Below are 19,303 nucleotides of genomic sequence, written 5' to 3'. Positions count from 1 at the left end.
GTGCAGAAGGTCCTTAACAATCTGGAACACGCAGACGAAGGTACCTTGGAAGCAAGGTTTGCTCTCCTGAGCTTAACCTTGTTGCAAATATCGTTACTGTCTCACTGGACGGAAACTCTGAATGTAGTGGTTGTTAATGTCTCTTTCCTCACAGGCTGGAGGCTCAGAACGTGGTCGTCTCTGTTGCTGCCTCACAAGCTGTAGACTTCGATCGTGGGACCTGTTGTTGTCTCTCTGGATGGACCAGAGGCTCAGAACGGTGTTGTATCTGTTAGTGTCTCAGCTTCGCAAGCCGGGACTCAGAACGGCATATCTGTTAATGTCTCACTCCTTACAGAGTTGAGACCCAGAACGGTATATCTGTTATGTCTTTCCCCTTTGAAGGGCAGACTCAGAACGAGGTGTGTCTGTTAATGTCTATCCCCGTGCAGGACAGACTCAGAGCGGTGTATCTGTTAATGTCTGCATGTGGACCAATGAGAAGTCCTGTCCTTCCCAGGCTTGGTACAAGAGGTCTTCTTCTTGCCCTCTAAGAGAGGTCTGGATGTTGTCCTTACATCTTTATCTGATGGCGTTGGACAGTTTGTTTGTGTTAGTCCACCAAGATCCAATCAAAATGTAGCAAACCTTTGTCCGCTGTTACGGACAGTGAGGGGCCTGGCCATAAACCGGGTCCTGGAATGTGCTGTTCACTACAGCACTTTGGTACAACACACGTTATTTTTAAATGTGCTTTATAAATGAACAAACTTGAACTTGAGACAACATAATAAATGCTATCTTACAACTGATTGCTCAAGGAGGCATTTTATTTACTTAAATAGTTAAAAAAAATACAGGTCAATAAACTTCAAACTTATATTGAAATGTGAGATAATAACTAATTATATCTCTAGTAAATCATTCCATAAAAATGATTTATTTTCTAAGAATGATCCAAAAGTCTGATGTCCCACTAATGAGTTGTGACAGGACTAGACTGTTTCAGTACAGAGTGACCTTGGACAGACCTATGCTCAGATTATGCAGCTGAGTTTCCAGTGAATATAAGCAAAAAGAGCGTCCCCTCCTCTCTTAGCCTTAAAAGGATATTTAATTGAGTGTGAGAGGGTGATAAGTAAATAAACATAAGATTAACCTTTTCACTTAAGGCCCTTTTTTTTTTGTTTAAATGTTTAGCATTTTTACAGGTCCAAACATTTTGAAATATCCTGTTGCACTTCTCTGCATTATGTTTTTTATTCATTTACACTAAGTATGTTTTGTATTTCTTAAAAAGTATCTTTAGTTTTCTCACATTTACTTCCTTGAAGCTTTTCAGATTAATTAAGTGGATTGTAATTTGTTCCTTCAACAGTCCTTAAACATCACCTGAAGTATCTCCCTAAGTATGTTGAAAATTATTTAAGTTAAGATTTAAATGTTAAAAAAAATGCTCTTTTACATATAGAGTTTAGCTAAAAATATTTTGGTTAATATTTTTTGTGTATATTTTTTTCAGCCTCTTCAACAAAAATCAATCTGGTCTCATAGGAAAGACGTACGTTTTCGCAAGTCGCCAAAATACGTACCAGTGCGTACATATCACTGCAGTTTCCAACAGAAATGAACGCTAGAGGCAGTAAAACGTCAAGCGCTTTTAATCGTATTCATACACAGTTACGACTACGGCGTCAGATTATGGATTAATAAAGCCTCGTTTTCACGTCTCCTTGCACAATATTATGTTATGACTTCAAAACGCTTTTTTACCAGAGTGCACGATTTGTAAACGAATATATTTTGGACTTTGCATTGCTTAACCAGCTCCATATGTTTCCCTTTTCTGACATAACAAGTTTGCTCGGTAGCTCAGCTGATACGGAATTGTACTTAAGACAATCGGTACGAATCCCGTGAAAGGCGAGTCACGGTAAAAAAAAAAAAAAAAGCTCAAAGAGGGATCTAAACAAGCTAAAACGGCACGATTACGGATGCTTTTTATGTCACATTTGCTTTTGTTAACACTATCGGGTAGGTTTAGGTGTAGCGTTGGTGGTACATTATTTTAAAACACAGCGGAGTGCAAATTTCAAATCAGAACTGCGATGATTCGTATAAAAACCAACATCATAAAAACGTACCATATTCACGTTTATCTGTTCCGGCAAAAAAATGAACGCGCTTTTAGCGCCACTCAGTGGACATTTCACATCAAAACTGCAGTGATATGTACGTATTGGTATGTATTTTGCGACTCGCGAAAACATTCCCACAGGTACGTTTTTCTAATGAGACTGGGTTGCCAAAAATAGTCAAAATGAGTAAGTTCGCCTACAGCTGTGGTTCTTAACACAGTTTCAGTTCTTACAAACCCCTAACCCTAACATTTTGAAATATCCTGTTGCAGTTCTCAGCATTTCTAATGAAATAATCTAGATAAACAAAGAACATGCTTGTTTTGTGTGTTTCTAGCCATTGTTTTTTTTTTTTTTTTTACTTCAGACCAAACTGTAGCCCCATCCAATATGACGGCATCAACCAGCAATGCAGATGTCACAGTGAATTCCTTAAGGAAAATATTTCAAATATTCAATATTTTCCTCCACTGTATAATATGTGTGTTTGGTGTTGTTGGCAATGGACTGGTCATCTACATCACAGGCCTCAAAATGAAAAGCACTGTCAATACCATCTGGTTTCTCAACCTGACGGTAGCAGACTTCCTATTTTCATTCTTGTGAATGAAACCGTGTTGAATATGTTTGCCAGCACCTGCTGACAGCAATCAGTTTGGACCACTGCCTGTCCACCAGGGTGGTGGTGTGGGCCAGGACCAAACGAACAGTTGTGAAAGCGAGGATAATTTGCCACCTTATTTGGTTAGCGTCAGTCGCTTGCAGCCTGCGTTTAGTCATCTCTCTGAAAATGTTTTCCCCTTCTGCACAACAAACACAGTGCATTAATGACATTCATAAACTAGAAACATACAAGAGGCTGGTAGTGTACCGTTTTGTGGTGGGTTTTCTCCTCCCGTTCGTCATAATCTCCGCTTCATATGTGGCGATCGGAGTACGCCTCCGGAAAAGCAAACTAAAACCCTTCCATATCTTCCATATCTCGACATCTCCATGTAAACCCTCCTTCCCCGCCACCTCTGGTGCTTTGGGGGGCAGCAGTTTCCAGCGAAATATTAGGTGTTCCATTGATTCCTGTAACACATCAGGACGCGGAACATCCCCTCAAAAGGAAGTATCAAAATTTGTGCCCATTTCAGAGAACTTGGCAGCGTGGAAACTACTGCCAGGGGTTTCTGCGTGGGTTCTAAAGACAGAAGAATTAGGATACAGAATACAATTTATTCGTCGTCCTTCGCGTTTCAACGTCGTGGTCTCCACTACCGTGAAGCTGGGGCAAGCGACGTCACTGTCACAAGAGTTGCAATCTCTTCTGGGAAAAGAGGCCATAGAGCATGTTCCCCCTCTAGAGAGAGAGTCAGGTACAGCAGATACTTCCTAGTTCCCAAGAAGGACGGGGGGCTGTGTCCAATCTTAGATCTTCGAGGCTTAAACCGTTCAGTCAAAGCTCTCAAGTTCAAGATGTTAACCGTAAAAATGATCGTGTCGCAAATCCAACATCACAATTGGTTCATCACGATCGATCTCAAGGACGCATATATTCACATAGAAATATTGTCACAACACAGGAGGTTCCTGAGGTTCGCTTTCGGGGGCGAAGCTTACCAGTATCGGGTTCTTCCATTTGGCCTAGCCTTATCACCCCGCACATACACAAAATGCATGGATGCAGCACTGGCTTCGTTGCGACTCCAGGGCATTCGCATTTTGAATTACATAGACGGCTGGCTAATACTAGCACAGTCACAAGAGATGGGGTTACAACACAGAGATGTCGTACTAGCTCATCTAGTTTCTCTAGGGTTGAGACTCAACGAGAAGAAAAGCGTTTTCTGTCCTACCCAGAGAGCGACATATTTAGGGGTCGTATGGGATTCGACCACGATGCGGGCACAATTGTCTCCCGCTCGAGTCGAGAATATTCTAAACACCCTGAACAATGTCAGGCTAGGCCAAGATTGCACTATTCTACAGTATCAAAAAATGTTAGGTCTCATGGCATCAGCGTCCTCTGTGATTCCTATGGGCCTGCTGCATATGAGACCGTTTCAGTTGTGGCTCAAAGCCAGGGGGTTTCATCCAAGGGCCAAACCCCTGAGGCAAATAAGGGTTATGCGCCGTGGGCTTCGTACCCTATCTATGTGGCTCAGACCCCGGTTCCTCACCTTGGGTCCCACACTAGGGGCGCCATGTCGTCGCAGATTGCTAACAACAGACGCCTCCCTGATTGGCTGGGGAGAGGTCTTAAATGGCCGTCCAGCCCCAGGGGAATGGGAGGGCCATCAGCTCGTCTGGCACATCAACTGCCTAGAGCCGATGGCTGTATTTCTGGCCCTGAAATACTTTCTCTAGCAGCTGAGAGGCTGTCATGTCTTAGTGCGAATGGCCAACACAACAGCAGTCTCTTATATAAATCGCCAGGGAGGTCTGCGTTCACGCCATCTGAACAAGATGGCGCGAAAGATCTTCCTCTAGGCCCAGGACAAGTTCCTGTCACTGAGGGCAGTGTACATTCCTGGGTACCAGAATGTGGGAGCGGATTTACTGTCCAGACAGAAACTACTGAACGGGGAGTGGAAACTACACCCTGAAGTGGTGAAACAGATATGGCTGAGATTCTACAAAGCGGAGGTGGACCTCTTCGCCTCCCATCATACAGCGCAATGTCCCCTTTACTTCTCTCTGAGTCACCCAGCCCCCCTAGGTCTGGATGTGATGGCGCATACATGGCCTTTGATGCGCCTGTATGCCTTTCCTCCAGTTGCTCTGCTCCCAGGAGTTCTAGCCAGAGTTTGCCAACAAGGGACTTGCCTCTTACTGATAGCGCCACATTGGCCAAACAGAATATGGTTCGCGGAGATAATTTCTCTCCTCGACGACTCGCCTTGGGCGATACCGAGCAGGAGGGACCTTCTGTCTCAGGTGTAGGGGACAATATTTCATTTCCGGCCGGAGATGTGGAATCTTCATGTTTGGCCCCTGAGGGGAACCAACTGAGGGACACAGGGCTTTCACCTGACGTTATCGAGACTATTTTAAATGCTAGAGCTCCCTCCACTAGAGCGAGTTATACCAACAAATGGGGTGTCTTTGAAAGATGATGTACTGCACACAATGCAGATCCAGTAAACTGCCAAATTGCTACAGTTCTGGTTTTTCTGCAGGAAAACTTATCAACAGGCACATGCCCCACCACTCTCAGGGTTTATGTGGCCGCTCTCTCGGCTTGCCAAGATTGACGGGGTGCCTTTGGGCAAGCATGTCCTGCTCTCTCGCTTCGTTCGAGGAGCTAGGCGGCTTAAGCCTCCTTCTAGAATCAGGATCCCTTCATGGGACCTAGCTATAGTCCTAGAGGGCCTGATTGAGACCCCCTTTGAACCATTAGAGTCAGTTTCTGACAAGCTGTTAACTCTGAAATGGTTTTTCTTATGGCTATAACTTCTCTGAAAAGAATTGGGGACTTGCAGGCTCTGTCCAATGTACCATCCTGGTTAGACTTTGCCCCAGGAATGGTGAAAGCTATTTTGCATCCTCATCCTGACTATTTGCCTAAAGTTCCTTTCTCGAACTTGCATCCAGTCACCCTTGAAGCCTTCTGCCCTCCGCCGTTCACTACGCCGGAGCAGGAGAGACTTCACAGACTGTGTCCAGTCCGTGCTCTTCAGGCCTACGTCCACTGCACTAGCCAGTGGCGTAAGTCAGAGCAACTATTCGTTTGTCATGGCGGCCATAACAGGGGTGCGGCCGCCACGAAACAGACCATGTCACATTGGGTGAGAGATGCTATTGCCCTCGCCTATGAGGCGCGTGGTCATACTTTGCCAACAGGCATCAGGGCTCATTCCACCAGGGGGGGTTGCCTCTTCTAGAGCTTTGGCTGGGGGCGCCCCCTTACAAAATGTTTGTGATGCGGCAGGCTGGTCCTCTCCGCACACATTCATAAGGTTTTATAGTTTGGATGTTCATGTTACTCCAGGCTCTTGCATCCTTGAGTCAACATCGCAAGCTAGTGTCTGAGACGGTGTGGGTATTCTTGTTCCCATAGCGCTGTATTAAGCGCAGCTCGAGTAAAGCTTTTGAAAGGGAACGCCCTAGGTTACTTCACTGTAATCGTGTTCCCTGAAAAAGCGGGAACGAGAAGCTGTGCTTCATTGCCGCACTGGGATGTCCCGGGACTGCTCTTCAGACAAAAAATATCTGCTGATGCACCTGCGGCACATCTAATTATAGCCCCGCATGCAACGCATTCCAATGATGTCACGTAGGCTATAAATATAGGTCAATTATATTGATGTTGTTTTACACATATTCACAGCTGGTCACGACTAAAGACATTCCCTTAGTACTGTATTAAGCGCAGCTTCTCGTTCCCGCTTTTTCAGGGAACAGGGTTACAGTGAAGTAACCCGGGGCATTTTCTGTGAGGATGGATGATGTGCCAACAACAAAAAATTATAGATTTACTGTGCCATAAATGTATAAATAGTTGACATGCATGCCTTATTAACAACCATGGAATTGGTAATTGTATTGTGTAGGCCTATTTGTAACAGTTATGTTCTATCTGTGGACTCTGTGTTGTATTTCCTTGGGTTCCATTTCTTGTTTGTCACACCAAAACAACTTACATTGCCTTTATACATTTTTATCAGTTCATGCATTCAAATTGAATTCTAGCACCATGCTCTATGTTTGAGCTACAGGAACATTCTGTGGCAGGAAAGGTTTTGCTGTAAATGCCCACTTCCCACTGTGATGCCACACTTCTGTAATCATTTCATCATGTCTGGTAATGGTTCTTTACAGTAACAGCAAATCAGCCTATGGATGTAGTTTTAGGGTTTGCTGTCATGTATAAAACCAACAATCTGTCAGCAACACTGAGAAGACATACCAAGATCAAGACTCGGCTTGTCCCAGTGCATCAACAGCTCAAAAATTGGTAAGAACTGAATATGTGTATTATTCATGTTTTTTAAACGCCTCTCAGAACGTAGTAAAATGTTTAAGATACAGAAAATACACAGTGCCTGCTAAAACCAATCAAATCATAAATAATATAATATAATATAATATAATATAATATAATATAATATAATATAATAGGGGAGCGCAGGGCACAAACTAACACAGGGTTAGTTGTAACACATGGTTTAAATACTCCACACGCTAGCATGAAGAAACTTAGCGTATATACTAGTTGCCATATTGACAATATATAGGCTAGAGAAAAAATTGCGCCAAAATTCAAAAATCTTTGGAAGATATCACTGAACATTTATTTTACAATAGCAAAAGTAAATTTCTTACTTAAGCTAATTTTTCATCTATATTTTTTGTTTTTCTTTAAAATTAGACAAATCTGATATTATTTTAATCTCCAATCTCTTGTTTAACAGTTTGGGTAGTTCTTTAATGCTTCACTAACTAGCAGAAGACGCTAACCAGGTTTAAATTCCAGTTGCGCAGATAGGGTTCGTTGTAACACTGCGTTACAATGGGCCCGCTATTAGAGCTATACTATTCTATACAGTTACGATACAACTGGCATAATCAACTTTTATGAATTTCTGTTGATAAACTATGGGGAAAAAAGGTGAATAAAGACTGAGAGGAAGAACCTGAACATCCAGAAAATATTATTTCAAGAAATGTTCAGCATTTGTACTGTCTTGTCTATTTGTCTCGTATTCTGTGAGAGCTGTGAGTGGAGGGAGAGGAGTGTTTTTGTTCAGCTCTCTGTTTTTCTGAATGTCTGGATATGTTTCTTCATCTGTTTGCCTGTATTGTTTTGACCAGTGCTGTATAGCTGTGTTTTGCAGAGTGTTCATTGTCAAACTACAAAATTATTTCAATTTGAATTTCTAAAAAAATGCTATTATTTTATATGAAAAAAATAATTATTGTCTTTTATTGACAAAATATTTTAGTTTGTCATGTATATTTTTTTTTTAATTAAGTCAGATAAAATTTTTAGCTGTCATATGGTCATGTTACAATGTGCCCCATCACGTTACAATGTGCCCCACCTATGGGGCATGTTGTCACATTTCACTTACCTTCTTTCGAGGTAAATAAAGAAAAAAGTATACACTGTATTAATGAAACAAATCCACATATTTGTACCAGACGTGTGAAATTAATGTGGAACAAAAGAAATTCACTAAACCCTAAGTAGATTTACACAAAATAAGAAAGTCAAAAAGCATTAGGTTGTGTCCTGCTCTCCCCTATTCTTTAGTCTGTATGTAAATGTATCTCATGAATACATTTGCCATACAGTTTAAAAATTTGCTCTCTCTCTCTCTCTCTCTGTTACTTTTTTAAATAATTTATAAAAGGGGGATATTATTGTTCAAATTAATAAAACTGGACAATACATAAATAAGCACAAATGTTAGATTACAGAATAGGAAAGTATTAAATAAACTTTTTGTGCGTGCAGCGGCATTTAAAAATATAGTCTATAACTGCTGGAATGACATCATTGTAATGTTAGACTGAACTGCATTTGGTCTTCTTTATTCAATCTGTTTGCTTTCTGTATTGCACCAATTCACACAACACCAACAGACGTCAACAGACACTTCGTCGGGTTTTGTCGGATCAGTGTGTTACTCCTGTCAGAGTCTGTTGGCGTCTGTCGGAGCTTGTTTTTGCTAATTGAATCGGTATTAGAATGTTTGATAAGTGACGTGCTGTAATCTGGTGACTGTCGCCGTTGGTCTGTTTCTGTCAGTGCAGTGTGGATTGGTCTTTTTCCATGATTACACTGTAAAAACATTAAAGGGATAGTCCACAATAAAATTGAAATTAAGTCATTATTTACTCACCTTGGTGTTGTTCTAATGCTGCATGCCCTTCTTTTTTTTTTGGACTACAAAAGGAGAATTTTCAAAACATGTCCAGCTCACGCTCATCCATATAATATAGTTTTTTAAAAAAGACACATAAGTATCACAGAATGATCCTGTGCAAGCTTTTTATAAAAGCTTGATGCTGGTCGCTATTCACTTCCATTATACAGTTTTTTTTTTTTTTTTAAATTCTCCATTTGTGATCCGAAAAAGAAAAAGGGCATTCGACATTAGAACAACACCAGGGTGAGTAAATAATGACTCAATTTTCATTTTATGGTGAACTATTCCTTTAAAAAGTCTTGAGTTTAGTACTGCTAATAAGTGCATTTTTCAATATTTAGCATGTTTTCAAAACATTTCACAATTCACTCATTTTTCACAATTATTAAGTGATAAAGTGACTGATTTCCACATTAATGACTGATTGCCACAATAATGGCCACATAAAGCATGAGGACAATGCCAAAAGTTTCTTATTCAAAATTACAAACAGACTCCTCATATGTGACAAGACAAAACATATCTTTAAAGATGAAATCAGACAGCAGAAATTATGTGAAGTATTGTAGTACTGTACATTTTTTGTTTTTCCTCTCCTGCCGATGTGTTTCATTTTGTTGATGCTTCAGAATATTTGCTTTGATCAAGATTTAAGAACAACAACAAAAAAGTTTTATTTTAGGCATTTTGGTGTGTGAAACTGCATGCAAAAATGATGTTGCACATGAAACACTAAAATGTTAAGATGATGCATCAGAAAGCAGCCCTCACCTGTTTTCTCTCTCTTTTTTCATTGTGTAGAAGCCACAAGTTTTGGACCTGGAAACGTGACCCAAGGCACACCAAAAGATACTACTATGCAGCCTATGGGCTTAAACTTTCAGATCTTTTTAATATGCATTTTCACTGCCACCTTCATAGTTGGTTTAATTGGAAATGGGCTTGTCATATTTCTGACCGGCTGCAGAATGAAGACGACAGTCAATTCTATTTGGTTTCTCAACTTGGCGATTGCAGACTTCATCTTCATATTATCTTCAATAATATTACCTTTTATTGGCTACTTTTCATCCTTAATGTACGTTTTCTTCATGATGATATCACTAAACCTGTTTGCTAGCATTTTTTTTCTTGTAGTCATCAGTCTGGACCGATGTCTGTGCACATGGATGGTTGTTTGGTCTCAAAATAACCGAACTGTACTTAGAGCCAGGATCATCTGCATGATTGTGTGGGTTTCATCCATAAGCTGGAGCATCCCTTTCTTCATGAATGCGTTTCCTCGTACATTTCTGGTCACATATATATTTTTATTGGGTTTTCTCATCCCCTTCCTGATCATTGCATCTTCACACATTGCTGTTGGAGTGCGAATCAAACGCCTCAAAATGGGGAAGCAGCACAGGTCATACCGGGTCATTATCGCTATCATCCTGACTTTTTTCATATGTTGCTTTCCATACCATGTTTGCAGTTTTTGTGCAATAAAAATGGATAACTGGTGTGCCAATGATGAAGAAGTATTTTGCACAGTATGTGTGTTCAGTCACTATCTGGTTTTTCTAAACAGCTGTCTGAACCCCATTCTCTATGTGTTCATGTGTGATGAGTATAAGAAGAAGCTGAAACAGTCTCTGCTGCTGGTGCTGGAGATGGTGTTTGCTGAAGATCATCTGATCTTTAGAGAAAAGCAGGTACAAAAGGATGAGCAGAACAAGGAAAACACCTTGGAATTGTTAGATATGTAGAAAAACAGTCTCTAAATGATTGTGACTACCTTAACTATATGAATCTCACCATTATATCAACCACTGTAGTCCTTATCAGTGCTTTTAAAAAACAACAATTTGGATGGGATTATATTATGTTTTAATTCTGTGCCTCAGTTTTCTCTTGTTTCTCTGTTTTTGTTAGCCTTTATAGGTTACAAAGTGTTTGATTAAGTGGTCACATGGTGTTTCATGATTCTTTGGTTTGTTCCGTATATTTAAGCTCTGTGTTTCTTTGAGTTCATTGTCAGTTCTGCTTCACTTTGTTCAAGTTTGTTATTCTGTTTCTTTTGTTAATAAAATATAGACTGCTGCATTTATATCCGTTTCTCCTTATTTGCAACCAGTTTGTGACAATGGACCTTTTTCACAGACTGTGATGACGTTTTAACGGTCATCAGCATTGTAAATCCTGCAAAGTTTTTTATATTTCTTTATTATTATTATTATTATTATTATTATTATGTACATTTATAACACTATACTATAATACTTGTATTATATTAACTTTGCATCAAATTACAAAAAAACTAGTTAATGCTGCAGTGAGAATATTTCTAATACAATATGGCTGTGGAAGTGACGGTAAAATCTTTCTCTCTTCTGTTATCAGTTTCTTTTTTTTTCCCTCTTTTTTGAAACAAAGTTGTGAAAACATGTGTGGCAGTTTTCTTTTGCTATTTGAGCAAATGGGAACACAAAAAAATATATATTTAATGTAGCCTCTTATTCATCGCTATAGAAGTTTACCCAACCATGATTACTTCCACTTCCGAGAAACCTGGAAAAGTGAAAAGGGTCAATGCTATTTAGATATTTTAGATTTTACAAAAACATTAATTAATATGTGTATTTTTTATGTATATGAAATATGTCATTTAAAAAAATAAGAGACTGCTGCAAAACTCTGGGTTTTCTATATAGGTCTAACATCACATTAGTAAGGGCGCTGTATGCTGAGCGGTAAGGAAAGTATGCCTTGTTCTCACCCTCATTCTGAAAATTTTTGTGTTGTTTACTGGGAACAAACCCATCAAAGATGAGTTTCTCAGGATTGCAGGTCAGTGGCATAGAAATTGGTTTAAATGAGGCTAATCCGATAAATGATGTTCAGTTAATAACATCTTGCTGCAGAATCTGGAAGTAACCTAATAATTAGATTTAGAAATTAGAATTAGAAATTCTAAAGTCCTGACAGAAAGTAACACGTTTTGTCCCTTTTGTTGTTGTTTCTCTTGCTTGGCTTCCTCCTCCTCTTGTTTCTCAACTGATGAATCTTAAGAAGGAATCCCATTGCTATTCTGTATTAAAAGAAAATACAGTACACCCAGAAATTTTCTCATTCACCTATATTATCATTCTATCTTGTTTTTATTGTTAAGTTTATTGCCTGCTATACAATGTTCAAGACACTCCAAATTAATAAATTGTTAATTATTGTAATTGCCTACTATATGATACCATCAGACCAGTCTTTTTATCCTTTTTCCCAGGAAATCAACAGAATATCCAGGTGATATCATGTGAAGCCTCAGGGAAGCCTTTAAAATGTTTTTGAATGAATGGTTAACATTACAATTCCTTTAGTGGACAGTGGCTACCCTCATGGTCTTTGGGATCTGTTTCCTTCATCTCAGTTGAATGAGATTTTGTGACAAAATTATCTGTAATTATCTGTAAAATTATCTACACACACAGATAAAAACTAGGATTTAGTTGTTTTAAAGGTTTTTACCCCTCAAAAGTCAATACTGAGGAATGCCTTTTAGAAAATATATTATCTATAGCCTATAACTTATATTTTACATTCTGTATAAGTGTGTTGCTGTGTTTTTATTTTATTATCAGACATGACCTCAAAAAATACATACTTTACTGAAACAATCGCCAATCAGAGGGTTGCTATGTATACATACAATTTTAGATGTGCAGTTTTACAGTTTTTCTCAGTCGCTTTGGAGCATTTGACAACTGAAATTCTCAAAACTACTTGTTCAACCTCCACATCATCTAGTCTTGTGTAGGCTACATCATAAAAGCAATTTCTCATTCTGTTGAACAAATTGAAAATGCTTTGGTACATTCATGCAATTGATTATGTAAGTGTCTGTTGTTTCCTAATTGATCAATTGCTTATGTCATGTTGAGTTCTTTGCATGAGTCATTAAATGCAAAATGGTTGAACTAGCTGCCATAAACTGTCAAGCATATTTTCTATACATTTCTATTAGACATTTTTTTGTAAATATGTCATGAATTGAAGAATTGCATTTTGAATTTCACAAATGAAGGGAAATGTAAAGGGCTAGATCAGAACACGATAGACAGTCACTTTTTTAAATGAAAGATCAAAATGATAAACAACAGATTTTATTTCCACAGCCTTGAGTTTTTGAACGGATCTCTTGAATGAATGATACTGTCACAGCCCTTGGCTTCTTTAATACGAGGCAGAGAGTCTCTAATGGGTGCAGTTGTTTTTATTCTTCTAGAACCAGCATAAGCACCGTGAAAACTAAAAGTAAACACACAAATAGCTAAGCCCTTAAAAATAATAAGCCCTTGGGCATTACACATAAAACAATTAACATTTGAAACTTAAAACAAAACATTTTCCAGTAACAGTCAATGTAGACTTTTACATCCTTAAACATTTTCTACACATTGACAACATTAACTAAAAATACACACCTTGCTCCACTCACCAAGGGTGCAAGCTTCGTAGAACAGCGTTCTAAGGGAGGCATCATCTAGTCTACCTGAACACTGAGCGATTGTAACATTCAGCACATTGCAGATGGTCCGAATTTGCCGCTCCCACACACCGCCTGCATGACTTGCAGAAAGAGCATTGAAAATGAACTCGCACTGCTTATCAGCCAGAAAGGCTTCCAGTGCCTCTGTATCACATTGCTTGAGGGCTTCCTTGAACTCATTCTTCGCACCCACGAAGTTTGTGCCCTGATCACAGCGAAGCTGGCAAACAGCTCCTCTAAGACTAATAAAACACCTTAGAGTGTTAATGAAGGTATCCGTGGACATGTCTTCAAGCATTTCAAGATGGACTGCTCGAGAAGACAGGCATGTGAAGATGAGTCCATATCTTTTACACTCTTTGCGACCTCGCCTGGTGACAAATGGGCCAAAACAATCCATTCCGCAGAACATGAAAGGTGCTGAGACCTCACAGCGTTCTCTGGGGAGTTCAGACATTCGTTGCTCCTCCACTGGTCCTCTGAGCTTTCAGCATTTCACACATTTATGGATTAACTTGGCAACTGATTTACTCGCACCAATGGCCCAAAATCCATTGGCTCTGAGTTCCATTAAGGTCTGGCTCTGACCCTGGTGGCAGATCTGGGCATGGTAGTGTGAAAGAATCAGCTTGGTGATGTGTCTGTCTTTTGGGAGAATGATGGGGTGCTTTAGTTCTTCACTGAGGGTTGATCGTTTAAGTCTTCCGCCAACACGAAGAAGTCCTCCGTCCAGAATGGGATCGAGGCAAAAAAGAGGACTTGAACTTGGAATAATGTCCCCATGAAGGCTCCTTTGCAATGCCTTTAGCTCTTGGGGGAAGGCTTGCTGCTGGACGAGCTAAATCACCACCTCAGCAGCCCTCCTACGTTCCTCAACAGTCACAATTTCACCATGATGTTTTAGCTTAGACCCTAGTCTTTTGATTCTGGCAACCACCTTAACAAGCGTTGTCCAGGTGGAAAATCGACTCAGGCGGCTTAGAACATCGTTCCAGTCACTGACTTGGGTTGCAAACACTTGAATCGATTTAACTTCCGGATCACCTGCGAGCAGCTCGGTTGAAGGCTTAGGCATAGGGAGCACTTCTTGTTCCCATAGAAACTTGGGCCCTGATAACCAGCTAGCTTAAGAGATGTCTGCTGCATGAAGGCCTCTAGAGGTGTGATCAGCTGGCTTTTGTGCTGTCTACATAGTTCCTTTGATTTGGGTCTGTAATCTCTCTTATCAGTTGAACAAGGTTAGCCACGAACACATGTAACCTTCGCGCCTCATTGTTGATGTAAACCAGCACTACTTGTGAGTCTGTCCAGAAGAATTCTTGCTCGATTTTCATCTCGAGTTCCGCCTTCAGCATAACACTTATCCTGGCTGCAGTTACTGCGGCTGAGAGTTCCAATCTTGGGATGCTTGTGATCTTCGTAGGTGCAACCCCTCGCTTTAGCTATTACAAAACTACAATGAATCTCGTCCTTGTCGTTTTTGTATCTGAGATAGGAACATGAACCGTATCCTGCATTACTGGCATCCGAGAAGTGGTGCAGTTCCACCTTAACGATTTTACCAAAGTTTTGAGGATGGTAACATCTGGATATGGCAACTTCTTTTAACCTCTGTAAACCATTCTTCCACTCCTCCGACCGTGAACGTAAGTTCTCAGGAATAGGATCATCCCATCCAATACCTCTACGACATAGTTCCTGTAGGATGCGCTTGCCACTCAGAGTGAAAGGAGCTACAAACCCGAGTGGGTCATACAGAGACGCAACGACTGACAAGGACCACGGCGATATGGGGTATGGTCTTTTGCGTCAATGTTGAAACTGAAGGTGTCGGATTCTGATGACCACTGAATGCCAAGTATGTATCCTTCTGAGGCTGCATCTGGGTTAAGGTTGAGAGGATCAGTGGTTATTGCCCTTTCTGAGGGTGCTACACAGGAAAGGACCTCCATTTGGTTTGAGTTAAACTTGTGCAGACGTAGACCTGCACTTTTGCACAGGTCCTGTGCTCCGACAATTAGTTCCTTAGCTTCTTTGACTGTTGGAACACTGGTTAACCCATCGTCCACGTAGAAGTTCTTTTCCACAAATACTGAAGCTGTAGAGTGGTCAATCTTGTGTTGCTGTGCCAGATACTTAAGACAGAAGTTGGCACATCCAGGGGAGGACGCAGCCCCAAAAAGGTGGACTGTCATTCTATACTCCCGTGGTTCTGTTTCTAGCAGTCCACCCTCCTACCAGAGGAACCTTAGGTAGTTGCGAACTTCGGGTGAGACACTGAACTGGTGGAACATCTGTTCAATGTCACAGATCACAGCAACTGCTTCCCCTCTAAAGCGGCAAAGAACTCCTACCAAGGAGTTAATCAAGTCGGGTCCTGTCAGTAGAGTGTCATTTAGAGAGATCCCACGGAACCTTGGTGAGCAATGGAACACAACTCTTAGTTTGCCTGGCTTCTTGGGGTTATACACCCCATGATGTGGGATATACCACACAGTCTCTCCCTCAGAAAATGGAGGGGCTGGCTCGGCATCACCTTTCCTGACAATTTCTTCCATGAAGGCCGTGTAATGGTTGAAATACTGTTTATTGGCCTTTAACTTCTTCTTTAGGTGTTGCAGCCGAATAGTAGCCAGCTTCTTATTGTTTGGTAGGACTGGTGGACCACTGCCTTTGAAAAGGGAGGGAGATCTCAAAATGTCCATCCCTTTTCTGCTTAATGTTATCATTAAGTAGCTGTATGAAGTGAACGTCATCCTGCGACACATACCTTGTAACAATCAGCCCTATTGGTCGATTTACATGGATTAAAATTAGGGTCAGATTATACTGTGTGAGCTTTTGGAGTGTTTAAAAAGATGAGACAGACAACAGAAATGAATAAATTTAAAACCCCATTTTACACCCCAACTTTCCCCAGTCACATGAATGACCTATATGACCGTGAATTAATTACCTATAGCGGTCTCTAGTGGCCACTTACAGACACAATGATACATCATATACATTTTATCAGACACTTGTCGCCACCTAGTGGAATAAATTTCATATCATTATTTCATATAACACGTTCCTACATGTGCTTACGTGTTGTTAACGCGTTTCTATGGCGACGGGTCGGAAGTGCGAGTAACCGATCGTCTTCCCAACGTGTTGTTTACGTGTGAAGACACGTTGTCACACGTTTGTTTTTCTTACCTTAATTTAACTCATGATTCGATTGTATCCTAGTCCACATTTTATTATTGCGACGGCTGATTTAGAAAGTATGCAGTGCATTATTAAAGTTAAATAAAGCAGCAGATTATATTATTAACAAATCGGCCATGCTTTGACGGCTAATTTGGAAAAGCAGGAGACATTCCACAAACATTTTCTCCATCTCCCATTAAAAAGTTCAGGAACAGACATCTAATTTCGGAATGCTTCAAATTTCGTAGAAATATGCTTTACCAAAAGTAGCGAAATCTGCAACCTGCATAGCCTATCTGCTTTGTAGGCTACGCCTAAATATAAAAATTAAATAAGCTATTGATATACTGCATAAAATATGCTGACCATTACATCAGACATATAACCTACGACATATATATATATATATATATATATATATATACATATACATATTAAAAATGATTAATACCTATCTTATAGACATAGATGAGGAAGTATGCATCGGTTTGGTTTACTTTAGTCACATTAGTCACATTAGTAAACAACAGATCACAAATGACAAAAAAAAAAAAACTGAAAAAAAAAAAAAAAGAGCTGACAAACTTAGATTTAGAGATTAAAGAATCAAATAATTTAAGGGAAATATTACCTCGCACACACCTTATCGTAATTCGTGTTTGGCTTCTGTAAACAGTAAAGTTTGATTTGATTGGCCAAAAACTTTTACAATTTTACATTTTTTTTCATTTTAATTTGTTACAGAGCAGTGAACTTATAGAAATAGAATAGCTGCAAGATTCCTTAATGCTTATTATCAAATTATTGAGACCCTAACCCTATTTATAATTATAAATTATAAAATTGTAAAACATTTATAATTATAAAACAATTTTTTTTTTTAAATCAATATTTGATGTGTCCATACTTTGTTTTTAGAACCACACCAATTCGACTACATAAAAGTAGACATTTCAAGTTTTCTATAGATATATTTCTCATGTCTGTGAGGCAAGCGGCAAGCAGCATATACGCTGAGTTTCAGTTCATTTAGCCTATAAGACGCGCTCCAGTTCAAGTGATCGCGCCCGCGCCTCCATGTCATGATTATATTGTCTGCTATGCTTCTTATTTATTAAATCCAGGCAATTGCTTGATGAAACATTGATTAAAATTAAGATACATTTTTTACAAAATGAAATTCACTTTAAAGAAAGGCTTTCTACAAAACAAAACTTAATGAGGTGGTCAAAAACATGTCTGACCCACTTCATGTCTCCCGATATTTTGCGCATCTTATGATGTATCCTGTTATCTTACTCATGCTGTTCACTTTTCATTATTGAATAGATGAAATAAAAAAATAACATTATATGCCTATTTAAACATAAATAGGAAACTAAATACGTTTTCTTTAATGGCTACCAACAGTAGCCTACAGTACAGAGAAATGTCATGTCGTGAGTCGATTCGGATCAAGCAGAATTTATTTTTAGACTTATTTGTTGGCCAGTTGTGGTCTGTGCAATAAATATTAAACGTTCTAAACCATCTATTGTGTTTTATTGTTCCATAGTAATGATAATAGCCTATTTACAATAATATATTTAATCTGTTTCTCACATTGTCCCATGGCAACATTAAAATAGTGTAGATTAGTGTACAATGTTTTATAATAATATTTTATTCTATTTAGTGTCCATTTCATTCATTTAACATATTTAATATTGGGGCATCCAAGTTATTTGACATAATTGAAAAAAAAAAGAAAATTAAAAAGTAACGCAATACAATAGTTACTTTCCCTGGTAATTACTTTTATAATGAAGTAACTCAGTTACTAACTCAGTTACTATTTGTGAGAAGTAACTAATTACTATAACTAATTACTTTTTTAAAGTAACTGGTGAAAAAGATGTATAAAGCAAGGCTATACAATTCAGTTCCTGCAGGGACACAACCAGCAGAGTTCAGTTTAACAGCCTGCACTAAAGGCTCTCCTGAAGCACATCACCTGATTGGTATTCTGTAGATTTCCTGGGAAGTGGGATAGAGAGTCTGATGGACTGGTATATTGTACAGTAGGCAATAAAGTTAACAGTTAATATGATAATAAGGTTCAAATTAGGAATGTCTGTACAGTTACATGCTCTTAGTAAAACACATACTTTCAAGCACAGGATTCAGTATTTAGTAGTTAGGTATAAAATATCTGTATTTAGTGCCTGTAATATCCATTTATAGTCTTTACACATCAGCTTGGCTCATTACATGGTTAAAAAAACAGTTAATTTCAAGACGCTGACTTCACGTCAGGTCGTCACGTGGGTCACCCGCTCAGTTAGACGCTCAAAGTACTAGACGTTCGATCGATCGGTCGGTCGTTCGGACGCTTGATTTTGGCACGGAGTCCGCGCCATACTCAACTACGTCGCCGCCATAGCCGCCGCGCACTTTGAGCGCAGCTCCGACACGTGACCGTGACGTCTAACGTCTCATATCTTACGTCTGACGCCTGAATACTATGGGATTTTGGCCAGACGGCTGGCGAGCGTATACACGTTAGTTCTCCTCTCAGTTTGCTTAGCAATCATCAAATTTTATATAATCCACCCCCCATATGCACCGAG

At 39.5% G+C, this 19,303-nt stretch overlaps 2 protein-coding genes across 3 annotated transcripts in view; both read left to right on the top strand.

Annotated features, from left to right (window-relative positions):
- The window catches only part of LOC127496308 (C3a anaphylatoxin chemotactic receptor-like), a 100,028-nt gene that overhangs the window by 73,923 nt on the left and 6,802 nt on the right, over positions 1-19,303 (top strand). The window lies entirely within an intron of this gene.
- On the top strand, positions 7,017-11,066 carry LOC127496316 (prostaglandin D2 receptor 2-like). Its single transcript, XM_051864212.1, has 2 exons — positions 7,017-7,059; positions 9,779-11,066. Exon 2 carries the CDS (start codon positions 9,835-9,837, stop codon positions 10,723-10,725), a length of 891 nt encoding a protein of 296 aa, XP_051720172.1. The 5' UTR covers positions 7,017-7,059; positions 9,779-9,834; the 3' UTR covers positions 10,726-11,066.

Source organism: Ctenopharyngodon idella, chromosome 15, assembly GCF_019924925.1.
Source record: "Ctenopharyngodon idella isolate HZGC_01 chromosome 15, HZGC01, whole genome shotgun sequence".
NCBI classification, from domain to species: domain Eukaryota; kingdom Metazoa; phylum Chordata; class Actinopteri; order Cypriniformes; family Xenocyprididae; genus Ctenopharyngodon; species Ctenopharyngodon idella.
Note: the sequence above shows the minus strand (reverse complement) of the source record. Positions and strands in the feature narration are given on the sequence as shown.

Coding starts and splice junctions, on each gene's coding strand:
- LOC127496316 (XM_051864212.1), top strand. CDS start 9,835: ATGCAGCCTATGGGCTTAAACTTTCAGATCTTTTTAATATGCATTTTC.